Below are 27,591 nucleotides of genomic sequence, written 5' to 3'. Positions count from 1 at the left end.
TTTGCTTGTCTTACTATCCTTCACTTTTGTGTTTACTAGACGAAGACTCAGTCTCAGTTAGCATCTGTGTGATCTTGGGAAGTGTGGCCTGTATTGTATTTGCTTCAGAATTATTTGACTCCAGCTTACAATAGATAAGAGTTTGTGGTACTGAGATATCAGCATAACCAGGAAATATGACATCATGATTATTGCCAACTCCATGTGTGGGTAGCCCCCTTATAACCCAGCCCTGGTGTTTGCCATTTTGATGGGTTTTTAACTTATAGCCTATAAATGACCATTATCCAGTGGAGCAACTATAAATTTTGCTCCCCCCCTGCCAAAAAGTGTGTGGCGCCCCCCCCCCCCCCCTCTGCCAGGCTCCTCTCCAGCATGTTTCCCCAGTGTGTGACGTGATGATGTCACATGCATAACGGACAAGCTGAAGCAGGAGAGAGGAAGAGAGACCAGCATACACTGCTGCTTCCCTTGGCTCCAACGCATCCCAGGCCGCCCTAGCATGCCCATCCGTTGCCCATCCTGTACACAGTAGCCAATAGCCGGCTCTGTGTACAGTCAATTGAATCAGTGGCAGAATTTGTCATCTCTGCCATGGCCCCACCCATGCTGCGGCTGACTCGCGTCCAGTGCTCAGTCAGCGCTCAGTCAGCAGCAAGTCAGTGCGGCAAGCGGGTGCTGGCACCCACACAGACCCTGCTGCTGCTTGCTCCCCCAAGCGGCTGCTGGGGCTGCCTTACAGTAGTTACGCCTCTGCCATTAGATGGCAAACTTGTTACACTTCCAAGAGACATACAGAACACAAAAGGAATGGTTACAAGCAGTAACAATGATTTAAGGTAGGGCGTAATCCAGTTCTCATATGTCACGCCTCTGGGATCTCAATAAGCGATTACAGATTAAACATACGCCTGCTGAAAAAAATAAAAAAAATAAATAAATATGTCAGTATCATGTGATCTCCTTATTTTCAAGCTGCAATGCCAAAACTCACCTGATAGCCTGTTGTAGTAGGTGAAGAATAAAACACACAGTCCCATGCTAAGAAACAGTAACCATCGTAGAATCTCCCAGGCCCTATTGTGTCCTTGTCCACTTCAAGCATAAAAATTACACAAAGAGAACATTAAATCGCATGCCTAATAAGTGAGAGCTTGAAAGACATTCTATATAAGTCATTTTATAAGATTCCTCTCAGATGTAGCAGTACACCCTCACGCCTCTAGGGGCCACGTTCACAATCTGTTTTCACAATCTCTCCATATATGGAACTAGACACGCCCTTTGGCTGGAGCATGACACGCCCCCTCAATAGGATGCTGTGCAAAATTCTATTACCAACTATAATCTCCCTGAAACTGGTTTTCAAAAGTAGGCAAGTATGCTCCTTCAGTACCCCCTTATGTCAGCCCTGAGTTCCACCCAGACAATTTAATGAGGTGATATTCCTTATGCTGGGTACACACCAGGACGACTAGGGCCCGATCCGCACAATCTAGATCCAATTCCGATCAATTGGATGTAGATTGTGTGCTGATTGGGCCCTTTTCTGACCTGGTGTGGACCGATACCGATCCGATGCGCGGTCCCGCGGGTCGGTCGGTCGTTATTGAGATCCTACCTGCTGCAGGTAGGATCTCAATGACGACCATACAGCCGGGTGCGGGTCGCCATCGGATCGGACCCGCTCATGGTGAACATCGTGAGCGGGTCGTGCCCCCCCCCCGCGTCATCGTGAGCGGGTCGGACGAGACACTGACGACCCGCTCACGATGTGCATCGTGAGCGGGTCGTCCTGGTGTGTACCCCGCATTAGTGAGCTTGCAAATTGAAGCACTACTGACAAAATAGGGACTATTACTAGGTATGTGTGATAGTCAGCATTCTACCTGCTGCTTCAGGCAGGAAATGTGAAAGGAATGTGCTCAATTCAAACTAGGACTTTCATAGGACACACTGGTAAATGAAATAGCCTGCAAATTGTAGGCATCAGAGACTACCTGACTACTTTTAAGGCATTCTTACTTTGCACATTTTTTCCACACCTGCCTGCAAATTTTGCACAGTATTGTATATAACACATATCATAACGTACACAAGTGAGATGGACCCCCTCAACTCTGGGCCCCATAGCAGCAACACCCTTTGCACCAGGGACAATTAATACTTGATAGCAAATGTTATAAATCTAGTTCTGATGTGTTTATGGCATGTCTAAATTTGAGATAAACTCAGCTAGATGGACTTTCATCTCCTGCTCAATGCTTTATGTCATGCAACACTTGTATTCCTACATCCATGCAAGACATTCTGCAGAATTCCAGGCTGCAGACCAAAGTCCCTCATGATGAAACATCTCATCGCTTAGTACCTCCTGTCGGGGTCGGGAATGTACAAGGATCTTCCCGCCAGAACAGAATAGTGGTGACTTGTATGAGTGCAAGTGGCACCACCTGCTAGAGGTATGTGAGTCAACACCTTCACCTCACCTGTCACTGACTGAGGATATCAGATTACCCATCATAATGGACAATAAGTTAGTTGAAGAAGTATCTATTGGGGTATAGAGCAGTACCATATCCTTGTCCAATAGTACGCCCATTCAAACCAGTAAGCCCATCTCTGTCACTGGGTGTGGGAACATTTCCAGCTATAATCACACATTATTTCATCTTTTGTTTATTCTTTTGATTCATACATTGTCTACCCTTGTTTATTGCTCTTTTTGTTGAAAAAGAGGGATGTACTGTAGATGTATGCTGAATGGACTTCATCATTGCTATATGCAGGGAGTGTTTGTAATAAAACATGTTTTAGCTATGCTGGAAGTGCTGCTGCAGCTAATTTTTAGTATGACTTGCAGGTAGTAAAGATACACTTCTGAAGTTCTTCAGAGTCCTCTGGTGATTTCAATACAAACACCTTTACATATACATAATTCATCAACTCAGATTATTTGTAAAATTTGTAGCCTCTGAACCAAGTTCACTTAAATATTTAAAGTAAATCCTTGTTTCATGCATTATGTCTGAGGTTCATGCTATCTAACTGCCTCTAGTACATTTATCGGGACCAACTGCTATCTGAAATATCTAGAATTGAGCACAGATATATGTGTTGGGTCTACATTTAAATGGAAATTATTATGCGTATCAAGTTCTTCCTGTGAGGAAAGTCCTATGGAGCGGATTCTGAGTTGGGCAAGTATCAGCCGAGAACAAAGAAAAGGAATGGATTAACTGTTCACCAGGACACACCATGTTGCAATGCAAGGGGTGCAAAAACATTTATTGTTATTGTATGCAGCTTAAATAACGTCTGTTTTTGCATGTAATGTAGATTCGAGTTTGGATATGCCTCTATGGAATCTAAATCTCTCTTCTACATTTAAAATCTCCCTTACCTGCAGTGTCAAATGTTTTGCCAAGGATCAAAGCTACTTGTTTTCTTCCACAGTAAATCAGAATTAGCCTCCCGTGAAGTTGGCGATGCTTGAAATTTGTAGGCCATTGGTATATGCCCAAATGATCAGGTAAGCACATATTGCAAACTGCTTCACCTAATAGTGCTGTGTGTCCCAACAATAGTAAAGATGCTTAATAACAGTCAAAGCTAAAGTGTTTGGATCATTATGCAGCATATCTGTAAATCAAGTGGGGGAAGAACAGCCTTTGTATGCAGTTATATTTTGACCAAGCTAACAAGTTCCAGTGATTATGAATAATATCTTAAGCTGGATACACACCTACAGATTTATCTGTCCAATCTGTCTGGTGGCAATAAAAATGTGCTATGAGAGCAAATGACAATCATCCATCCACTCCCAAATGTATGCAAATGTACAATAATTGATACATTTGCTGAATCAAATAATAGATTAATCCAATTTGTCTGAGTGACCACTGTCTGATTTCCACTGATTGGGTGCAAATGGTCCATTCTCATATGCTTCCATACATTACTAGATTTTTGTTCCCACCAGACAGATTGGACAGATAAATCTATAGAGGTGTGTACCCAGTTTAACTGCTCGGCCTGAGGTTTCATGAGGGCATGCTTGTCCATTTTGGCCATTATTTTGTGTTACTGAGTTGGACATCAATGCTATCACTAAGCTCATGTCACGCAGCAGAGTCTGTGTGTGTGTGTGTGTATATATAAAACATTTATAAGTTGTTGCAAAATATCATTCAACTTACCTGGGTTTCACTGTAGCATAACTGACTTCCAGATCCCTTACATGGGGATTGGACTGGGCTGGGCTGATGTATTCTTTGTCTGCTAAGATAAACCAGTTAGTAATAGTGCATTTCTTGCTAACAATCAGCATAGTTTATTCATCTGTATTTAGTGGCAGCAAGTCTGTAGCTACGTATGCTCTAGGCTAGATTTGGTAGATTGCGTAATCAAAGTGTCAGGAAACATCTCTTGTGTCAAACTACGGAACTAATTGACAGATCTCTGGTGTTTGGGGTGGGAATGGGTGGAGTTGGTCAGCACTTCTGAAAACAGGGCTTGTCACCCCTGTTTTCTGGGGGGTAATGAAACCAAGGTTTGTCTCTTCAGACACAGACTTCCTGGCCCTGGTAACATCAACAACCCAGACATCCTACATTACACACTGCATCATTTCTAAATATGGCCCCATATTAAAACTCCAGTAAGTCTGTAAAGGTCATATCCCCAAATACTTAGTATGAGAGTGGAAGAACACTGTTATCTTTTTCTTTTTTTTGTGAGGAGGGGGGGGGAGGTTATTATTATATTAATAATTCCATACTATAATAACTAAAAGTTAAATAAAACGTTTACTTATTTATTGTGTTAACATTTATATATGTAGTTCCAAAATAGTCTGTAATGATTTACTTGTCCATCATTTACCATACTGTGCATAAAGTGAGAGTAGAATGAAGAACAATATGGGACTATTACAGATATTTGGGACCACGGAGAACATAGCGCACACTATGAATGTATCTTTTTGCTTTTTATTTTAACCAATTTTCCATTCAAACATGTTCCTCTTTTAACCATTGGCTTCATTAGGGTTGGATTATTTCAATGTATGTATCCGATACAATTGGAATGCTGTGGCCACTGGAACCATGGACTGCTATATCAGTATGGAGATTGTGGACAGTACAGAAGAAACACGTGTACATTTGAAGCTACTGGCACAGTGGCAATATTTTCCATCATTGCTTACCAGTGTTTGAAGTTACTAGCAGCAAGACTTCCTTCAGGATGTTCTGACCACCAGATTCACGACATTGGTAGAGACCACTGTCCCATAGTTCCAGCTTTGTCAGTCTCATTATTAGCACCCTCTTTTGTTTGTCAATGAAGGCTAGAGCTCTTGAATTGTAGTCTACATTTGTGTTTCCATCCGAATGAACTAGCCAGTCAAATTCATTATCATCTATCCGCTTGACCCAGGTCTTGGACCATTTCTGCATTTCATTATATTCACAAGGCATTTCTGCTGTGTTATTAGTCTTATATGTGGCCATATGTAAATTGGAAGGCAACCCTACAAAGACAGAAATATTCACATAAATGATATAGAAGTGTACAAAAAATACTTCATCATTCAAGAACAGGTTTTGGTGGAAGTTCAGAAGGGGGAAATTTACTAAAGGAAATTTGTAAAAAAAAATAGGTGTATTTGTATCCAGAAATACACTTATTTTTGACATTTACTATTCCGAAAACACAGCAATTCGTATTCGTATTGATAGCACATCAATACGACTACGAATTACCGTATTTTCGGGATAGTAAATGTCAAAAATAAGTGTATTTCTGGATACAAATACACCTATTTTTTACAAATTTCCTTTAGTAAATTTCCCCCAATGCAGAAAAACCGAAAATAATTATATAACTTATTCCTCAGTGCAATACTTAACATATGCGCATCTAGAGCAGAGATGTTTCTTCCTCGGCGTCTCTAATCAGAATGATTTCTGGCCAATCTGGCCGACTTTCTCGGTTCCTGATTGGCCAGAAATCATTCTGTCTAGAGACGCCGAGGAAGAAACATCTCTGCACCGGTGAAGTCCTGTAAGCCGGGTACCAGATGGGAGCAGCGCTTCAGCCGGAGAGGATGCCGGGGTCGTCGCCGGGGACCAGGTGAATAGGATTTCCTTCCTTAGGTACCCCTGGGGACTACCTCGGATCCCGAACCAGCCCCGGAACCAGGACCAAGGCCCCGGAACCGGACTCTTCTGCCCTGGAGCCCCGGAGACCGGACCCAGGATCCAGGGACCGACCTACGGGCTCAAGGTAGGTAAGTATCAGTGTGTGTGTGTTCTGAGTGTATTAAACTTTTATTTTTCAGGGTGTCAGTGTGTTTTCTTTAACTATTTTTTGTACTGTAGAACTACAAGTGCCAGCGGGCCCTTTAATGCCCCGCATGCTGGGACTTGTGGTTCTCCAAGTCCCAGCATGCGGGGTAGGCTTGCTGGGACTCATAGTTCGCCAGTAGAAAACAATAGTTTTACTTCTTTTTTTTTACACAATTCATGAGCCCGATGCCCACCGCCCAGGGGCATCGGGGACAGCCCCGGACTATCAGCATGGGCTGGTAAGTCCTGGAGGGGGGGGGACCCCTTCATTGGGGGGGTCCCCACTTCCCCAGGACCCCTGCCCATGCTGACCAGCCAGGGCGTTAATGCTTTGGCCGCGGGACCTTATATAATAAGTTTCCCCCGGCTGTGGCATTACCCTGCTGGCTGGTTGGGTCCGGTGCTGGTTCTTAAAATACGGGGGACCCCTAGTCATTTTGTCCCCCGTATTTTGGGAACCAGCGCCGGACCTTGAGCCTGGTGCTGGTTTCATGAAATCAAGGGGATCCCGATTTGTCGGGGACCCTGATTTTATGTCACCAGCACCGGCTCAATGAGCCCGGGGCTGGTTATGCTCGGGCGGGGGACCCCACGCGCGTTTTTTTTTTTTTTTTACTTTGCGCTTTCCTGCAAACGTGCGATTTTCAGACATGAAAATCGCACATTTTCAGGACTAAAGACAGCGCACCAATTCGCCGCAAATCGCACCACTTCGCACTTTTCAGCCTCCAAAACGCATCACATTAAATATGCGAATTTTGACAGAAAAGTGCGATTTGCGGCGATGTGGTGCGCTAAAAAAACATGCGCATTTATCTCAACGCATAGAATGTCACCCAATGTCTCATTTCTAATTAGCAATTTCGGGTGGTAGACTTATTACAACTGCTGTAGCATCATTGCCCTGGCAGTGGCCAGTACAATAAATGGTACTTGTTTCCTAGAACAGCGTCCACGATTTCCATCGTATGGGCTCCTAAAAATCTCATTGCATCCCCCTGGAATATTGCGGCATGCGATGCGATGCAACTCGATTTTTAATTGTACAAGCACTCATTCCATGAGATGTGATGGGTGCTTACAATGAGATATAACCCCCAGTATCCACGCCATCCCGAAGCGTGGCGAGTGGTGGCGGTACGCGTCTTCCGACCTTTTCATACCCCCACTATCCACGTCGTCGTGGAGTTCACTTTAGATAGTGTAGCGAGCCACCGAGCCTGAAGCGTGGCGAGCGCAGCGAGCCCCGTGAGGGGACGCGGAATACAAGCCCGAAGTGTGGTGAGCGCAGCGAGCCCCGCGTGGGGATACGGATTACTTTACATGTATTCCGCGTCCGCTCGCCACGCTTCGGGCCTAACTATCTAAAATCAACTCCACACGGACGTGGATAGTGGGGCTATGAAAAGGTCGGAGGACGCGTACTGCGGCCCCTTGTGGGGCTCGCTGCGCTTGCCACGCTCCGGGATGGCGTGGATACTGGGGGTTACATCTCATTGTAAGCACCCATCACATCTCATGGCATGGGGCTTATACAATTAAAAATCGCATCGCATCCCATTTGCTGGCATGCAATGGTATACAATATTTAATTGTACAACCATTGCATTGCATCGCACGCATTGCACACCACTAAATAAGGTACAAGATGGCATGCGATGGGCGCCGTGCTAGGAAACAAGTACCCAATAAAGTTTATTTTGTGTTCATTGTGGAGCAGCGTGCGTGACATCATGCAGACCCTCTGAGACAAGCAGAGCAGGTGGTAGGCACTCAGACAACAGCGGTGGTGGCTAGAATATATGAAAGACGGTAAGTGTGGTAGCTGGAGAGACACTTGTGATGACCGTGGAAAAAGTCTGCTCTCCCATGATAGACTTTTGAATATGTGCACGCACCTACTATGTAATTTCACCCGATCAGATTCCACTTCTTTATCTCGCACCTTATAGAAAATAAGAGCTAAAATCTGATTGGATGTTATGGACAATACTTCTATAAACCCACACAATAGCAAATATGCTCCATTGCTACTTTGTTCTGCTAGTAAATATTACTATCAGTTCTGATGCCCAAAGTCTTATTGGGTGACGGGTCTTTACAAGGGAACATTAGAGGACTGAGGGGCCCTCTGCTGCTCAGACCAGCAATAAGTATACGGTACCTGCCTACCCCACCCCCCTCCCCTCAGACCATTATTAACAAGGTCAGGTGAATGGCCTAATGCAGAGACCAAGGTGTGCTCTATTTCCTGAGTAGCTTGCCCCAGACCTTGTGTGGGCCAGACTGACAGAGGAGCACTGCCACCTATCATAGCTGATGATCACATACTCACATGCCAATGTAACTGGCACTGGCAGAGTCTGTCTGACCGAGTGCCAAACTGTGGAAAGCAAAATTGGTGGGGGAAGCTCTGTCACAGACGGAACAGAGGCTCCTGTGTCCCTTTCCCCCACCACAGTGCTTGTACCACCTGTCACCTACAGCCTCTCCCTGTCACACTCTGACACCCACTGCCATCTGTTGTCACCTTCTGTCTCTCCCTCACCCTTTGCTGTGTGACATATTGTGAACTTGGGTTGGAGTGGTGGAGGGTTCCACCACCTACGTTCTGCCACTGGGAAACCCCATAAGAAGGTAAAAGAGTTCACTGGAAAGCACCACAAACCTACTCCACTAGCCATCTGCTGATTGGTGATTTCCCGGCGAGTTTGCTTGAGGTTTTAAAAGGGGCAGTAAATTAAAAGGCAAAACCAGGCTATTATGTGCAGAATCAGAATTATATAATGGGACATACATGTATGGATATATGAGTGGCTGCTGAGGACTAAATTAACCAATGGTAAGGAAAGATTTTGTAAGCCCTGGGCCTAACAGGTCTTTTCTGTACAGGCTAAGAATAATGCGTTGTGTAGCAGTAAGAGGGTAATATAAATAATGGAGTGTTGCTCATGGAGTGGTGATGATACTGCAACAGGAAACATAATGCCATAGAAGGAGAGTTAGAAAAAAAAAGACAGTTAAACATTGCAGCATTTGATAAGAGGTTGAGCAGAGGGACTGAGCGAGCACCTGTTTGCAGCTACAACAGTTTTTAGAATTGAGAGATGTTTCTCATAGCAACCAGAATCTAGGTTTTATCCTAAGGTGCTAGAGAAATGATAGGAAGAATCGGTACTTCTGTAGTTTCACGGCGCCACCGTGCGCACAGTCTGTAACAGAAACTTGGCAGCCTGCCAGAGGCTCTGTTTCACTGTGCACGTGCCGCTCTAGCTCTGTCTGACTGAGCTTGTGCCGCTCTAGCTGTACGTAAACAGCGTAGCGGCCGTCCAGCAGCAGCAGCGGCGCTGCCCAGGCGCTGACAGGTCAATGCCACTGTGGCACTTGTAGTTCCACAGTGAAATAGGCAGCGCCTGGGCACCGCTGACACCGGGGGTATGTTAAAGTGGACACCCCGGCACAGCGATGCTGGGGCTTCTAAACTGTACGCGAGATTCAGACGCAACTGCGTCTGAATCTCGAGTCACATAGATAGCCGCTAAGAAGCATCTAAATTTAGGTGGCCCTAGGGGAACACTATTGAAACCCACCCTCAGTGCCACTAGTGGATGCCACAGCTGTGGACCGTGTAAATCCCACTATCCACGCCCACCCGAAGCGTGGCAAGCGCAGCGAGCCCCGCGAGGGGCGGCGGTACGCGTCCTATGACCTTTTCATACCCCCACTATCCACGTCAGCGTGGAGTTGAGAATAGAAAGTGTGGCGAGCGCAGCGAGCCACCGAGCCCGAAGCGTGGCGAGCGCAGCATGCCCCGCGAGGGGACGCGGATACCTTCACAGCTATCCGCATCCCCTCGCAGGCTTCACAGGTGTCAGCATCCGCTCGCCACGCTTCGGGCTCGGTGCGTGGCGAGCGGACGCTGACACCTGTGAAGCCCACGAGGGGACGTGGATAGCTGTGAAGGTATCCGCGGCCGCTCGCCACGCTTCGGGCTTGGTGGCTCGCTGCGCTCGCCACACTTTCTATTCTCAACTCCACGCCGACGTGGATAGTGGGGGTATGAAAAGGTCGTAGGATAGTGGCGAGCGCAGCGAGCCACCGAGCCCGAAGCGTGGCGAGCGCAGCATGCCCCGCGAGGGGACGCGGATACCTTCACAGCTATCCGCATCCCCTCGCAGGCTTCACAGGTGTCAGCATCCGCTCGCCACGCTTCGGGCTCGGTGCGTGGCGAGCGGACGCTGACACCTGTGAAGCCCACGAGGGGACGTGGATAGCTGTGAAGGTATCCGCGGCCGCTCGCCACGCTTCGGGCTCGGTGGCTCGCTGCGCTCGCCACACTTTCTATTCTCAACTCCACGCCGACGTGGATAGTGGGGGTATGAAAAGGTCGTAGGACGCGTACCACCACCCCTCGCGGGGCTCGCTGCGCACGCCACGCTTCGGGTGGGCGTGGATAGTGAGGCTGATTCAGGAACACATTCACACCTGCACACTCACACACCTGAGACAGTAAAGACGAAATTTTCGGCTGACTGACTGGCTGACTGACTACGCAAACTGCATAGCTCTCTGACTCACTACGTAATGCTGTCCGCGCGCGTCTAAGCAGAAGTGCCGGTAATGTGAATTGAGACGCTAAAAGCGTCTGAAACAGCAATATAAGTTAGCGTCTACATTCGGGACACCCCCTGTGGTGGCGGTGTGCCGGGGTGTGCGATTTATAAGCCCCGTTTAGCCCTGTTTGTCTCCTTTTTACACTTCATTACATTTCAACTAGAGTGGCACGCGCAGCGCTACGCTACATCACGTTACACTATAACACTTTAGCTAGAGCGGCACGCGAGCCTCTGGCAGGCTGCCAAGTTTCTGTAACTTCCGGCGCCGTGAAACTACAGAAGTACCGAAGAATCTGATTGGTTGCTATAAACAGTATCTCTTACTTTTAAAAACTCACACTTTATTAAATGCTGTTCAGCTACCGAAAAATCCAGACATGCCTATTCAGTGCGGCCGTTTACATCTATCTTTTCAATAGTTTTCACCGATGCAGGGTCGGCTTTTTTTAAAGACGAATTTGCATCAGAGAAAAAGGACGAAAAAATAGTTGAAAGCAGCGGCATTTTTTGCCAAAACACGTGGATCGGTGAGTTTTTCGCAGATCCGCGTGTTTTCCGACTGATGATTTTTCCGACCTACGAAAAAACCCCAGTAATGAATAGGTCAAATGGAAAGTCGACCGATAACTGTTGAAAAGTGCAGATTTTTCGAGTGTCTGAGATACCAGCAGGGATTGAACAAACCCCCCCATAGTCCACATTTTAGATGACCTTGCTGCTGTCCTTTTTCCTGACTGTAAGTTCTTGTTTCCTGAAAAATACCTTTTGTAATCTGTAGCACTTTACCACTTACCAGTGTACCATTTCAAGTTATTCGCTGAACTTTAAGTCCAAACCTTAAAGCAAAGTTCTACTCCAGTTTTATTTGTTGATTTCATACTGATCATACCCAGAACAGTGAAGGGACAGACCAGGGTCGGATTAAGGTTTGTGGGGGCCCTGGACAACAGCTTCACGACTGACAGGGGTTATTCTCCTTTGTGGGGTCCACAACCCCATAGAGGGAGAATAGTACCTACAAGCTCAGCGTGGTGAGTGCAGCGAGTCGTCAAGGGGCTTCTTTGCACTCACCCCCCTGTCGGAGCACCGGCAGTCGGGATTCCAACAACAGCATACTGACCGTCAGGATCCCCCTGTCGGGCAGTCTTACCACACCCCTTCAACTCTGCTTCCTGTGTCCCCAGCTTCAAGCAAGCCTGCACTACTGTACTGCGGGAATCCACAGCTTGGATAGAATGCAGGGGGGGGTTTCAGTTAGTCACACAAGACACAGATAAGCAAGGGTGGACCCCCTTCAATAGATTGTTGTATGTATTAATAATTATACAATTGCGGGGGGTGTGCTACCATCGGACATAAAAAGTTTACAAGATCAAGAAAAAGAGAGGAGATGTCCTATGTCGGTGCACCAAACAAGAATAAAATTTAACCTATATTCAACTGCGAGATAAAAATTCTTACATATAACAACAAACAAGGGTGGGGTTCACACAATTTAAAACTAAGGTGGCAGGAAGATGTTGCATTGGTAATGATCAGTGCTGATTTGACTTTGAACAGTGTGTACATGGTCTGTACAGAAAAAAGTGTGATCTGACAGGCCAGGTTGTAGATAAGAGAGCGGGTTTAATAAACCTCTTTATATTGTGCTCTGGATGTCGCAGGCTCACATGTGCAAATATAGGGTTAACACACCTTTGAGGTCATGGTGACACCAGTAGGAATCAACATACACTGCGATAATTTCTTAGTGCATGAGTGAGTATTCACTAATGACTCCTTTGGAGGATCCCTCTGATGTAGTAACCACCTCTATATTAGCGTGTAATGCTAATGCTGTACCCAGCGTAGAAACATTCTATCAATTAGTGGTATGGGCTCCCAAATGCAGAAATTTCACAATATAGGAGTCAGTAATAATAGTGATAGTGCGCCACCTGGGTATCCCAATACATAGGTCCAATGGAGTCACCTCCAAATAGACTGACGCTAATGACAGTGAGCACCCTTGCAAAGGCTATCGCGGCATGTTACTGTTCACACACATAATCAAAATGCATATATAAAGAAAATAAAGGCTGCAATCATCTGCCCGCGCACCGCTAGCCGGCACACGCTTCGCAGATTTAGTTTCCTCAGGGCCACCTGAGGAAGCTAAATCTGAGAAGCACGTGCCGGCTAGCGGTGCTAACTAAAGTTGACCTGTATCAGTCTATTGTCCCCAGTGAATCCAAACATAAATGGTCATAATGTTAAGTTTCCATCTAACACTTAGGGCCTTATTATAGTTCACTCTTTCTGACAAAATCCTTCTTAGATGGACAAAACCATGTGCACGGCAGGGGGGCAGATGTAAAATGTGCAGAGAGAATTAGATTTGGGTGAGCTTTTTTGTTTCTGTGCAGGGAAAATACTGACTGCTTTATTTTTACACTGCAATATAGATCTCACTTTGAAGTAAAACCCCACCTTATCTAATTCTATCTGCACAAGTAACATTTGCCCCACCTGCAGTGCACATGGTTTTGTCCATCTAAGAAGGATTTTGTCAGAAAGAGTGAACTAGAATAAGGCCCTTAGTGTAGTCATCTTAAAAAGATGTCTTCTGGGCCTGAAACCCCAGAAAGTAGCATTAAGACATTAATGAGGAGATGATTTACTGCAGTGCATTTGTGCACACAGCTTTGTGGATCTGACTTTGCCTTCATCCTGCCCATTTGAGTGTTGGGGAAAGGTGTCTAATTTAAATTTTTATGTCACATTCACATTTCTGTATACAGAATGGAGGACAAACAATAAAAGATCAGGAAATAACAATTCCTACTACTAGTGCTGAAGCTACTGGCACCAGTTATGACACTGATGTGCAAGTCCATCAACATCATCTGCTCAAGCTGAAGCACAATGTCACAGACGGAATGTAAAATCCAACAACCTAAACATAATAACAATTAACAACCCAAAACAATTTTAACTACAGTATGTACAGAGAAATGTTAACTTGGCAACATGCTATTTACAACAGGAAGTGGCAGGGAAAGGCTTGACCTATGTTCATGACTGGTGGTTCAGCTTCTCTTGGAGATTGACTCCTCCCTCTCTAAAAACAAAAAAAAATAAAGCAGGAACTAACTGTGCATTCAGACATCACAAATCCTTAAGCAGAGTATAAGTGTGTCCATGGTTTGCGATATCTAGGCATGACCCTACTAATAATGTTGGCTGGTGGGAAAATAATTCTGTTTTGGAATACTATTTAATTTTACAAGGAAGATGAAGTATGACAGCAGTCACCCAGTCGCAAAGCAGATTACTGAGGCCATAGCAACTATGGTGCTGTTAGACATGCATCCAGTATGCACCATAAGTGCATTGGGATCTACACAGTTGATTGACATACTGTTTGCCCACTCTGGATTCAACTTCACTACACATGCAATTCCCAGACTGTACAAGGGACATTTTCAAAAAGTGCCATTAGTGTCCTCACTCAGAAATGCATCACTTTCTTTCATTTCTCTGGCAACTGCCTGAGAAAACAAAATTTTCAAAACACACCCGTACAATGATGGACATGTCTACAGTTGGTCCTCATCGGTGGCTTTGTACCTGAGAGCGGGACCATGTCTGCGGCAGTGCACCGGGAAGTCGGATTGCATCTATGGCCATGCGCAGGTAAGCAGGGCCGCGTCTGCAGCTGAGCGCTGCCTGGCCACTGTAAAAACTGCAACAAACTTTCTGCAAAGCATAGTCCAGAAATCCCGGGATTGAAGCGTCCAATCCCGGGATTCAAATCCTGTTGATTTTGGCCTCAAATCACGGGATCTAATGATCCCGATCCCGGGATTGGCCACCCTAGATGCAATATTTCAATTGGGCCTTGCACAAACTACCTTTGTTTTACTCCGGTGTGTCTACTCTTCATTGCAATTTAATTTCTAGTACAGTAACACCCCTCTCCCGCAGTGCCTAGATACCGCTGCTGTGTGTGGATGTGGTGCACCGGAAAAGACGGCCAGTAACCCTTTACCTTGATCTTGACCTCAGGAGTCTTGAGCGCGACGTGTCCTTTCGGCCTGAGCCTCAGCCGAGACAGGAATGAGACTAAAATAGCGGTTCAAAAGGTATTTATTAACAACAACGACAATACCTGAGCGGGATAACCAGCGGGTTCACCCACAATATTAATCAGGGTAACAAAGTACAATTCTTGTCAGAGGCGTGGTTATAGAACAAGGCACAAATAACGGTCTAATCAGCTCCCTAGAGACGATACCCTTATGATTACTTTTCTCAGGTGTAACATCTAACACTCCATCTTTGGTAGTCACTCTCCTGGGCGTAGCTGACCAACACAGACACAGTAGACCCAATAACGCAGGGACTGATTTAAGGGTAAGCTACGCTAATTTAAGATTTCCGTCCTGGTGCGAATCAGCTGAGTCGCCAAGGAGCGTGCTAACAACTCTCCCTAGTCAATTAACACATCTAAGGCAGGCAATGCTAAATCAATACATTCACTATAACGGCAAAATATGACAACAACAGGTTATAACCACTTACTGTATCACATCAATCACAGTAACATTTAGGATCACACACTAAGACTATACTGTAAACACGGTCACGTGACTGGGTACCCAGATACTTATACTAGACTGTCTTGGCGACAGCACCTATGCATAGGGGTTTAAGGTCCGTTGGAGGCCTCGGATAGTCCTGCGCAATGGTTAAGGCACGTGAGGTAACAATCCTTCAAGGTGGCAAAGGGGACAACTTTAAAGGGGCAGAATTCCGAACAGAGGGGATAATGACTGTGGTGTCCCTTTTCTTTCCTATGGCAAGGCAGTTCCTTGTTGCGCCACAAGATGGCGCTATTGGGCCGTGGACTACCAAGGTCTATGCATTAAATCCCTTGTCAGGGGCCTTTCTCCCCGACGCTGAGGGCAGCGTGCTGTGGCAATGGTGGCCTGGTGCTGGGTACAGGGGTGTCTCTGGGCAGGGCTGAGGCAGGTCACTTACGCTTGGTAGCGGCACCTGCCGGTTTGGGGGTCACTGCTGGACTCTTGTGGTGGCTGGGGTGACTTCTCCGCTTCCTCCGTCGCTGGCACCAGGGCTGTGGCCGGATCACAGCGGGGTTGCAGGCTGCGGTCGGGTCTCTGCTGCGGGGGCGAACGCGCCAGACTGGCGTCCCCCGCCGCTCCCTCCTTCTACAGCCGGGCGCAGGATTAAGTCAGCTGTCGGGTCTCCCTCCGGGGGCGTCGCGGCGGTGGCTGGTTCTCTCCTCCACTCTTCAGCGGGGCGCAGGATGACGCGCGCTGCCCGCTCTGCTGCTGGAGGCTGGGAGATCACGCTGGGCTCTCTTCTTCGCCGCCGGGTCTCTCCTGCTGCAGCCTTCTGACACGCTCTCACTGGTCCTTCTCTCCGCTGAGGTCCCACACCACGCCGGACGCTGTCGGGACCCTGTCACTCCCCGTCTCCGCCTTCTGGTGAGTCTCTCCGCCTCTCTCCCTTCGCGCCACACAACACCCCTCCTCTCTCCTTCGCGCTCTTTCTGGCCCTCCTATCCCAGGGCATCTCCATTCGCGCCCTTCTTGATCAGCAGGATTAACCCTTCAGGGCCCTGCTAGGCTTGGCTGCGCAGGGCTTGGTTGCTTAGCAACCCTCCGTTAGGGGCATTGTATAGAGACAGGGCAAGGGGAAACGGTACTCTCAGCCCTGGTAGTAGTTCAGGGGCACCCTCCAAAGTCTAGGGTGCCACATGTCCCCCTGCTAGAATGATGCCAGTCCCCGGGCATCAACTTAAACATTCACACAAAGTCCAGGATAAAGTCCGGAACATAAATACAAGAAGATAAGGCCCTAAAATGTCCTTTCAAAAAGGTCACGGTAAGTGGCAAATGTCAGACAAATCTTAGCACTCTACACATTTGTATATACATATTTACAAAGAATTTGGCATTACAGCACTGTTTACATTCTGTAGCGGAGTGGCAATACCCCTCTGGTGCACCGCTCAGATCTTCTGACAGGAGTATGGTGGGCAACAGGAATATCGGTGGGATCCGCTTGTTCTTCAGTCACTGGCCGTGCAGGATTTTCGTGCGGTGCAATCTGTACTGGTTGTCTGGGGATAGACCCACTCATGAATAACAACAGTTCCATTGGGTCATGAAGAGGAATGGGTTCCGTGGGCTCGATGAGTTCTCGGTCGGGAAAGTCTTCTTCTTCTGATGGGGGTCCCTCGACGCACAACTTTAGTTGATTTCTCGAAACGGTGAGGACAGGCCCACCAAGGCTACGTTGGATCTGGTAAGTGTAGATGTCACCATCCGGGATGCGAAGTACGGTGTATGGGGCGGTCTCCCACATTGTATCGAGTTTGCTTGACCGATGGTGCTTCCTCTTCCAGACCCTGTCGCCTATCTGGAGTGGCGTGGGGTGAGCATTGGCGTTGTAGTCGGTCTCTTGTCTGACGCGCGCAGTTTCCATCCTCTTTTCTACGATCTCCCGAGCGTTCTCCATCCTTTGCTGGTGTTCTTGCACCCAACTCTGTTGCAAACGGGGCTGGTTGTCTAGGCCGGGTGACAACTCCAGGTCTTTTGGCAGCTTTCCTCATCGGCCAAACAGGAGGTAGTAGGGGGTAAACCCCGTGGAGCAATGTTCTACATTGTTGTACATGTAGGTGAGCTCGGGGAGTAGGGTCGGCCAGCGAGTGCGTTGTTCGGTAGAAAGACTCCGGAGCATCCCCAAGATGGTCCTATTGGCCCTCTCGCACTGTCCGTTGCCCTGGGGGTGGTATGCCGTGGTCTGGACCTTCTTACAGCTGTAGGTGGAGCACAACTCATGGAACAGCTGGGAGTTGAAAGCGGGCCCTTGGTCGGTCAATACTCTGTCTGGATACCCGTACGGCTTCACAAAGTGCTTCCAGAACAGTTCGGCCGTTGTCTTGGCTGTCAAGTCACGAACTGGTACCACCACCAGGAATTTGGTATAGTGATCGGTCATTGTCAAGGCGTAAGTGTGTCCACTTGAGCTGGGCTCCAGTTTTATGTGGTCGAGGGCCACTAACTCGAGGGGGTAGGTGCTCTTGATGGGATGTAAGGGATCCTTTTCGCTGGCCTCCGGATGTCTTTTGAGACTACAAGGTACGCACTTCTGGCACCACTGCTCGATGTCTTCCCTCATGCCGATCCAGAAGAACCTGGTCCTTAAGACCGCTTCAGTCTTTCGCGTGCCGAAGTGGCCGGAGGCATCGTGGTATGCTTCTAGTAATCTAGTGGCTTGCTGCCGTGGGACGACCACTTGTGTGCTGGTCTGGTGAGTTCCTGGGTGAAGACTGACACGTACCAGCAGGCCCTGCCGTTTCTGTAGCCGATCTCGGTGCCTTAGTAGCTTCACCAGTTCTGGGTCTGCCGTCTGTCTCTGCTCTTTAGTTAGGCCACAGCGTCGTCGAAGGAGGCGGGTGAGATCCTGGATCACCGGGCTCTTCTGTTGGACCTCAACCCAGTCTACCTCGGGCGTCCCAAAGGTGGGGGCGGTATCGGCTTGGTTGGCGGCAACCAACAGAGGTTCGGAATAGACCATAGTTCTCCTCTCGGCCTGGAAGAGCGGAGTTTCCAGTTCTTCGGCAACTTCTCCACTCTCTTCGGCTACGTCTTCTACAGGGAGGCGGGATAGGGCGTCTGCGTTCCCGTTTTCTTTGCCACTTCGGTAGGACACTGTATATCGAAAGTTGGCGAGGCGTGAGACCCAGCGTTGCTCCATGGCCCCTAGCTGAGCTGTGGTCAGGTGGGCCAGAGGATTATTGTCCGTCTTGATGACAAAGGGTGTCGCGGCGAGGTAATTCTTAAACTTTTCAGTGACGGCCCAGATCAGGGCAAGCAACTCGAGTCTGAAGGTGCTGTAATTCTCGCAGTTGCGCTCGGTCTTGCGGAGTCCCCTGCTGGCATACGCGATAACCCTTTCCTTCCCGTCCTGTATCTGAGACAGGACCGCTCCCAGTCCTCTGTGGCTCGCATCCGTGTATACTTGAAAAGGCTTCTCGTAGTCGGGATAAGCCAACAAAGGGGTATTCGTCAAAGAGGCCTTTAACTGTTCGAATGCTTGCTGTTGTTCGGGCCCCCAATCGACCGGGGCAGACCCCTTCCTCTCTTGGCCAGACTTTCCTCTCAGTAGTTCGTGGAGTGGAGCGGAGATGCCGGCGAAGCCCTCTACGAATCGGCGGTAGTAGCCGGCAAAGCCTAGGAAGCTTCTCACCTCCCGCACCGAGCGGGGCACTGGCCAGTCTCGGACGACCTGAATCTTATCGGGATCTGGTCTCACGCCCTGGGCACCGACAATATGCCCCAGGTAGGCCACTTCTGGCTTGAGGAGGTGACATTTCGCTGGTTTGAGCTTTAACCCAGACTTGGCTAGCAGCCGGAATACCTCTTCTAGGTGCTGGAGGTGCTCTTCGTAGGTCCTCGAGAATATGATAACGTCGTCTAGGTACAACAATATCATTTCAAAGTTGTGGTGCCCGAGACAATGCTCCATTAGCCGTTGGAACGTGGCGGGCGCATTGCACAATCCGAAGGGCATTCTTTCGAATTCGAAGAGTCCCATCGGCGTCGTGAACGCGGTCTTCTGCATGTCTTCGGGGGCCATCGGGACTTGCCAGTACCCACTCATAAGGTCCAACGTGGAGAAGAAGGCCGCGGTCTTCAACGCCGTCAGTGACTCCTCTATGCGGGGCAGTGGATAGGCGTCCTTGTGGGTCACCGCGTTGAGCTTGCGATAGTCAACGCAAAACCGTAGACTGCCGTCTTTTTTTTTCACAATGACTATCGGAGAGGCCCACGGGCTATGGCTCTCTCGCACGACTCCCGCTTCCTTCATCTCGTCAATCATCTTCCTCACCGGCTGGTACATCGCGGGAGGGATAGGCCGATGCCTCTCCTTGATGGGAGGGTTGGCTCCTGTCGAGATGTAGTGGCACACATCCTTCGCTCTTCCGAAATCGGACGGGCTTTGGCTAAACGCCACCGCATTCCTCCGGACGATCTCGAGGACACCTTGGCGTTCTGGGTCGGTGGTGTCGGGGCCTCCAACTTTGATGTCTTCCCACCACATTTTCTCACCACACCCATCTTGTGGGTTCTCCTCGTCCCCGTCGGTCACGGAGGTCACGTTATGCCCAACCATGTCCTGGAAGTCGATCTGGAAGATTCGGGCGACTGGACAATGCTGATGGAGCTTGATCGGGTAATTGTGAGGATTGATAATTCGGACTGGTACCCTACCATCCTGGACTCGAGCCAACGTTCTGGCAACAGCAAACGGTGGGTGGCCATCATGTTCATAGGGCTCCAGGATGGCATCGTATGCTCCTCCTCCTGGGCCAATTCTGGCCTTACACCAGATGATGTTTTCGGAGTTAGGCAGGAGTAGGATTGGTCGCCGGTCTGCGACCCGAGCTTTGCCGACTTCGCCTCGGTCGTCTGCGAACTTCCGCTGTCCTTCTAAAACCCGCATCGTCCGCTGCATCGTCTTCCTCTCTCTAGGGTCTGCAGTCCTCATCCCTTTCTTCAGGGCCTCGACCATCTCTTCCGGACAGTGTTTGAGGATATTCATCCCCAGGATCATCGGGGGCAGGTGTCCACAATGGGCGGTCGTGACTAGGCAGCCTTGTCTCTGTAGGGTGGTTTTGCCTATCTTGACATCTGTCTCCCAGTAGCCTTGATAGTCGATGGGTTGACCATTACTTGCCAACAGGTGGAGCCAAGTGGTGGGGGGTGCGACAATGTTCTCTCTAAGCCAGTGGCGGTCAAATTCCTCCAGCTTGATGGTTAAAACTTGAGAGCCAGTGTCCAGTAGCGCCTCCATTGTCACCCCATCGATCTCCACACTGATGTGGGTGCACTTCCATACGAACTGAGGCCACCAGTCTTCTTTCGGGGGACCTAGTAGCGGGTCTCCTCCCGAGGGTCGGTCCTCCTCCTCGGGGTCTCCCCGTTTAAATCGCCCTGAGGGCAATTTCTCTCAACGTGGCCGCTTTGGTTACATCTCTGGCAGATTGGTCTGCCTTCTTCGTCGAACCGGTCGGTCGATCGTCTTCCCGATTCTCTGGGCGTACTCCACCGCGGTCTTCCTCCTCCTCTTTCTCTTCGCGGGCGCCACTCATTTTGTCTAGCTTCGCTCTGCTCCAGCCTTTGCCCCATTCTGGCCATGTTTAGAGTCAATTCTGTGAGCTTGCTATTTATAGCGGACAATGGATCTGGGCCTGCCGGCGATTGCGCTTCTTGAAGTACTGTTCTCTTCTTCGCACTACCAGGTCCCTGGTGTCTGGCTTCCCAGTGGTCCTCCGCCTCTTCTTCTCCTGCCGTAGCTCCTTCTTCCGGCTCTTCATTCTGGATTTTTTCCAACACCTGTAGTGCTGATTCTTTGAGTTCCTCGAAGGTGCAGCCTTGTTCTTGTCGCTTTATCATTCGGAGCTGGGCGCGGGTGGTCTCTTCTCTCGCCCCTTCTACGAAGAGGTCTATCAGCATTTCGTCCGCCAGTTGCACTTCTCTTGGGTCTGCGGCTTGGACTGCCTTCATGGCCTCGTGTAATGCCAGTGCGAAATCACGCAGTGATTCTCCTTGTTTCTGCTTCCTGGCATATAACCTGCTCTTCAGCATTGGCACGGTTTTGGCATCGAAGATCCTTGCCAGTTTTTTCAAGATCTTGTCCGCCGTCTCCCTGTCGCTTTTCGACCATGACTTTACTTCTCTCAGGGCAGACCCTCTCAGCTGTGCCAGCAGTATTTCCTTGCTTTGTTCCTCGTTTAGTTGGTATAGGGTGAACGTCGAGTTCATGCGGTCCTTGAATGCCTTAAAAGTGCTTGTGCCTTTCGTCCGCGTATCTCCAGAGAATGTGAGGAGCCAGGTGGCCCCGAAGTAGTAGGGCATCGTGATCTGTGCCGCCGCTGCCTTTGGCGGGTCTTTGTCTTCCGGTAGTGGTGGGAGACGTCTGCGGGGTGATGGTATTGGGGTACCGTCTTCCGACATTTTCCGGTCCTGTTCGTGGACGCCAAAGTTGGATGTGGTGCACCGGAAAAGACGGCCAGTAACCCTTTACCTTGATCTTGACCTCAGGAGTCTTGAGCGCGACGTGTCCTTTCGGCCTGAGCCTCAGCCGAGACAGGAATGAGACTAAAATAGCGGTTCAAAAGGTATTTATTAACAACAACGACAATACCTGAGCGGGATAACCAGCGGGTTCACCCACAATATTAATCAGGGTAACAAAGTACAATTCTTGTCAGAGGCGTGGTTATAGAACAAGGCACAAATAACGGTCTAATCAGCTCCCTAGAGACGATACCCTTATGATTACTTTTCTCAGGTGTAACATCTAACACTCCATCTTTGGTAGTCACTCTCCTGGGCGTAGCTGACCAACACAGACACAGTAGACCCAATAACGCAGGGACTGATTTAAGGGTAAGCTACGGTAATTTAAGATTTCTGTCCTGGTGCGAATCAGCTGAGTCGCCAAGGAGCGTGCTAACAACTCTCCCTAGTCAATTAACACATCTAAGGCAGGCAATGCTAAATCAATACATTCACTATAACGGCAAAATATGACAACAACAGGTTATAACCACTTACTGTATCACATCAATCACAGTAACATTTAGGATCACACACTAAGACTATACTGTAAACACGGTCACGTGACTGGGTACCCAGATACTTATACTAGACTGTCTTGGCGACAGCACCTATGCATAGGGGTTTAAGGTCCGTTGGAGGCCTCGGATAGTCCTGCGCAATGGTTAAGGCACGTGAGGTAACAATCCTTCAAGGTGGCAAAGGGGACAACTTTAAAGGGGCAGAATTCCGAACAGAGGGGATAATGACTGTGGTGTCCCTTTTCTTTCCTATGGCAAGGCAGTTCCTTGTTGCGCCACAAGATGGCGCTATTGGGCCGTGGACTACCAAGGTCTATGCATTAAATCCCTTGTCAGGGGCCTTTCTCCCCGACGCTGAGGGCAGCGTGCTGTGGCAATGGTGGCCTGGTGCTGGGTACAGGGGTGTCTCTGGGCAGGGCTGAGGCAGGTCACTTACGCTTGGTAGCGGCACCTGCCGGTTTGGGGGTCACTGCTGGACTCTTGTGGTGGCTGGGGTGACTTCTCCGCTTCCTCCGTCGCTGGCACCAGGGCTGTGGCCGGATCACAGCGGGGTTGCAGGCTGCGGTCGGGTCTCTGCTGCGGGGGCGAACGCGCCAGACTGGCGTCCCCCGCCGCTCCCTCCTTCTACAGCCGGGCGCAGGATTAAGTCAGCTGTCGGGTCTCCCTCCGGGGGCATCGCGGCGGTGGCTGGTTCTCTCCTCCACTCTTCAGCGGGGCGCAGGATGACGCGCGCTGCCCGCTCTGCTGCCCGCTCTGCTGCTGGAGGCTGGGAGATCACGCTGGGCTCTCTTCTTCGCCGCCGGGTCTCTCCTGCTGCAGCCTTCTGACACGCTCTCACTGGTCCTTCTCTCCGCTGAGGTCCCACACCACGCCGGACGCTGTCGGGACCCTGTCACTCCCCGTCTCCGCCTTCTGGTGAGTCTCTCCGCCTCTCTCCCTTCGCGCCACACAACACCCCTCCTCTCTCCTTCGCGCTCTTTCTGGCCCTCCTATCCCAGGGCATCTCCATTCGCGCCCTTCTTGATCAGTAGGATTAACCCTTCAGGGCCCTGCTAGGCTTGGCTGCGCAGGGCTTGGTTGCTTAGCAACCCTCCGTTAGGGGCATTGTATAGAGACAGGGCAAGAGGAAACGGTACTCTCAGCCCTGGTAGTAGTTCAGGGGCACCCTCCAAAGTCTAGGGTGCCACATAGTCACTTGTCAGTAATTTATATTATATAATTTATAGCAGCACCCCCTCTCCCACAGGACTGGAATTATACAGCTGTATCACTGGACTGGAATTATACAGCTGTATCAATGGACTTTAACAGCAGTACTACCACTGGACTAAATTTATGCAGTAGTATCACTGGACTATAATTATACAGCTATATCACTGGACTTATCAGCAGTACCACTGGACTGAAGTTATGCAGCAGTATCACTGGACTGGAATTATATAACAGTATTACTGGACTGGAATTATACAGCTGTATCACTGGACCTTATCGGCAGTGCCACTGGACTAAACCTATGCAGCAGTATTACTGAACTGGAATTATACAGCTGTATTACTAGAATTATACAGCTGTATTACTGGATTTATCGGCAGTACCACTGGACTAAATTTATGCAGAAGTATCACTGGACTTGAATTATACACAGTATCACTGGACTTTAATGGCAGTCCTACCAGTACCAATGGACTTTATCGGCAGTACCACTGGACTGAACTTATGCAGCAGCAGGGGTTAAACGGGGGAACGGGGTGGAACTGAGTTCCACCACCTCTAATGGTGAGGTGGAAAATTTTAACCTCCACATTGGCCCTACACAGTAATTCTTACAGAAAAGCATTCTAGTTTGCAGGGGGATGCCAAAACTCTACCACTGGCCCTGCCCTCTGCCTAATTGGAGGAGGGTAGGGGTGGGGGTGGGGGGGGGTAATTAGGTGGCATAGAGAAATGAGTTCCCCCACCTCTGCATGGCCACTTAAAGCCCTGTGCAGCAGTATCATTGGACTGGAATTATACAGCTGTATCACTTGACTGGGTATGTAGTATCACTGGACTGGAATTATACAGCTGTATTACTGGACTGGACTTAATGGCAGTATCACGGGATTGGACCTATACAGAAGCACCAATGGACTTATGGCAACGCAGGACATAACAGCACTAGGCAGCAAAGGACACCAGCAGCACTAGGCAGCACAGGACTGGACTTATATACACCAGGTAGCCACCCCCACAGACCATGAGAGCACCAGAGAGACCCGTCCAACCACTACCCTCTCTAATGTCGGAGTGAAGATTGCGCTGACAGCATGGGACTTATATTGAGTCCGAATCTCACAAAATCCATCGGCAGGATGATGACATTTTGGCACTTTCTGAGACCCAAACCTGGCGGGAATCCCTAAGCAGTGCTCGGGTCTGTTCTCAGATCTGGGGTGTTCAGTGGTATTCGGATTTCCAAAATCCAAACCCGCTCAACCCTAGTCTAAATCCACCTTTGCCTAAACCAAAGCCCCACCCTCTCCCCAGCCTAACCCTAACCTTCCCTTGGAGCCTAAGCCTAAATACCCCCTAATGCCTAAAGGAAGGAAGCAGGACACATTGGGGCAGATGTATTAAGCTTGGAGAAGAGATAAACTGGAGATAAAGCGGAGAAAAGGTAAAAGGAGATAAAGCACCAGCCAATCAGCTCCCAACTGTCTTTTTCAAACACAGCTGATTGGCTGGTGCTTTATCTCCTTTTACCTTTTCTCCGCTTTATCTCCAGTTTATCTCTTCTTCAAGCTTAATACATCTGCCTCATTATTTCATGGTTTTAACACCAAAACAAACAGTTAAAAAACACGGTACTTTCCTGAGCTCTATCCTTTGTTTCATTCAATAATCCCCTATTTTTCCTGCATCTGTCTAACATCCAGTGACAGCATTAACCCTTTGAGTGCCAACATCTCTGTGACAGATGAGCAAAATATCCACTAAAAATGCCAGACTTGCTCACATTTGTTATATAAATTCAAATAAAAAAATGTTGTGTAAAAATAGATTATATTTCTTATATAACGTAAAAATTGCAGGTCATTATGATGAATACAAATGTTTGCTTGCCAATTCTGACACCTGTTTTTGGCAAATTCACTTGGCACTGAAAGGGATAAATCTAGGTCAGGTGTACATAAGCTTTCTACATTGGGATCCATGCCGTATGTTTCTGGATCATGGGTAGTTGTCGTGACTTATTAAGTACATTACAGCTGTCCTCAAAGGACTTATGTAATTAAAATAACACTGCAATACTACACAATAATTTGGTAATACAAAATACTGCTTCCTCTAGAGGATTATGATGATAGATCCGCCTGAACTGATGATTATACTCACCATAAACAACATGCAGCAGAACTTTCTCTATGATCTTATAGTTCTTTCCAGTCCATACTCTCCACTGGTACAGACCCGTATCCCACTGTTTCAATTTGTCCATGGTCACATTGACAAAGCCACGTTGTTTGATGGTCTGTGAGATATGTACATTGGATAAAGTGTTCTTGAATGAATTTGTTGCACGAATATCGTTACACTCTTCCATAGATATCTGCCGGCACCAGCTGCTCACCAGATTCCTGTACTTACTTGTATCATAGTTACAAATGATGGTAATGTATCCATTAACTGCAGCCTGGACTTCACGCACATGGGGATATGAGGAACCTATAGGTCAGGATTAGGTTAAATGGTATTGCAATAATAGGTCATACAGAAAATGTTAATTCTACATACATCCTATTAGTGCCACCCACAATGTTACGGTGATAGATTTCACCTCTACATAAAGTGCTCTTAAACTGTAATAGTTAAATAATATAATAAAAACGTATATTGTAAAAGAAGTTATTGACCAATAAATCATCAGTAAAACTCACTCTGTATCAATGTGTAGAGGAGAAGGTGGAAAACCATAGGTCTCCATACTGCTTGGTACAGGATTGCATTGCACACCACCATTATATTTGTGCTACTGGTTTTGTGACTTGTCAGAAAGGACTGTATGATCTTTGTGACACTGTATATTCCTCAAGCGCAATGTGCCTTCATCATTCTTCCCAAGGCTTGTTCATAGGAAGCTTTGGAAGAAACTGATAACCACAGAAAGGAAACAGTTAGTCACTAAAAACACTCCAGTACACAGCACGGGTCTGATATAGCACAACTGAAATATAACACATGTAGACGATTAAAATTAGTAATTTGCCAGGGACGAAGATCTTACTGAAATGTAATGCAGGGTTGCCTACTTTTACACTCTCCTTTCCGGGAGAAGACCAAGAGGAGACTCTCAGCAGCACTTTGGGTGAGGGGCCTGATGTAGACGTCGGAGAGGGACGCAAAAGCGTCTCACACATTCACGCATCCATTGGAGAGAATGGGATGCACGCGCATCTCGACCGGCGCACGACCCATTCTGGTGGATGGCGCACTGTGGCAAATGGCGGTAGTTGCGAAGGAAGCCACTGAGATGAGAGCGGCCCCACCTGTATAGCCAATATGTTTAGAAGGATTCAGTATTGAATCCCGGCGGTCGGGATCCCGGCGTTCAGAATCCCGACGCCGGAATCCCGACAGCCAAAATCCCAACAAGGGGGGGACGTGGATCGCCCCCCCTTGCGGGCTCGCTGCTCTCGCCACGCAGCGGGCCCGGTGCCTCGCTACGCTCGGCACACTAATTTATTCTCCCTCCAGGGGTGTCGTGGACACCCCAGGAGGGAGAATGTGTCGGGATTTCGGCGGTCGGGATTCTGTCGTCGGGATTCTGAACGCCGGGATCCCGACTGCCGGGATTTTACCTGCATCCCGTTTAGAACTAGTAAATAACTAGTTTAGCACTTATAATTGGTCTGGTAAAATAACTTATTCCTCCCAATCTGTTCCTGGACTTGCCATTAAAATGATAATTGCTGTCACCTATGTTGAACTA

At 48.4% G+C, this 27,591-nt stretch overlaps 1 protein-coding gene across 3 annotated transcripts; it reads right to left on the bottom strand.

The window, feature by feature from the left end:
• Positions 1–359: 359 nt before the first annotated feature.
• LOC146058876 (uncharacterized) lies at positions 360–5,529 on the bottom strand. 3 transcript variants are annotated; one of them, XM_083171073.1, is made up of 4 exons: positions 5,210–5,529; positions 4,200–4,281; positions 995–1,095; positions 360–914 (listed from the first exon to the last, which is right to left on the bottom strand). In XM_083171073.1, exons 1-4 carry the CDS (start codon positions 5,511–5,513, stop codon positions 859–861), a joined length of 543 nt encoding a protein of 180 aa, XP_083027199.1. In that variant the 5' UTR covers positions 5,514–5,529; the 3' UTR covers positions 360–858. The 3 variants fall into 3 exon arrangements, with proteins under 3 accessions (XP_083027199.1, XP_083027202.1, XP_083027200.1); XM_083171076.1 differs by having other exon boundaries at positions 360–911; XM_083171074.1 differs by having other exon boundaries at positions 4,200–4,278.
• Positions 5,530–27,591: the final 22,062 nt, after the last annotated feature.

Source organism: Crinia signifera, chromosome 2 (genome assembly GCF_055691185.1).
Source record: "Crinia signifera chromosome 2, ASM5569118v1, whole genome shotgun sequence".
NCBI classification, from domain to species: domain Eukaryota; kingdom Metazoa; phylum Chordata; class Amphibia; order Anura; family Myobatrachidae; genus Crinia; species Crinia signifera.
Note: the sequence above shows the minus strand (reverse complement) of the source record. Positions and strands in the feature narration are given on the sequence as shown.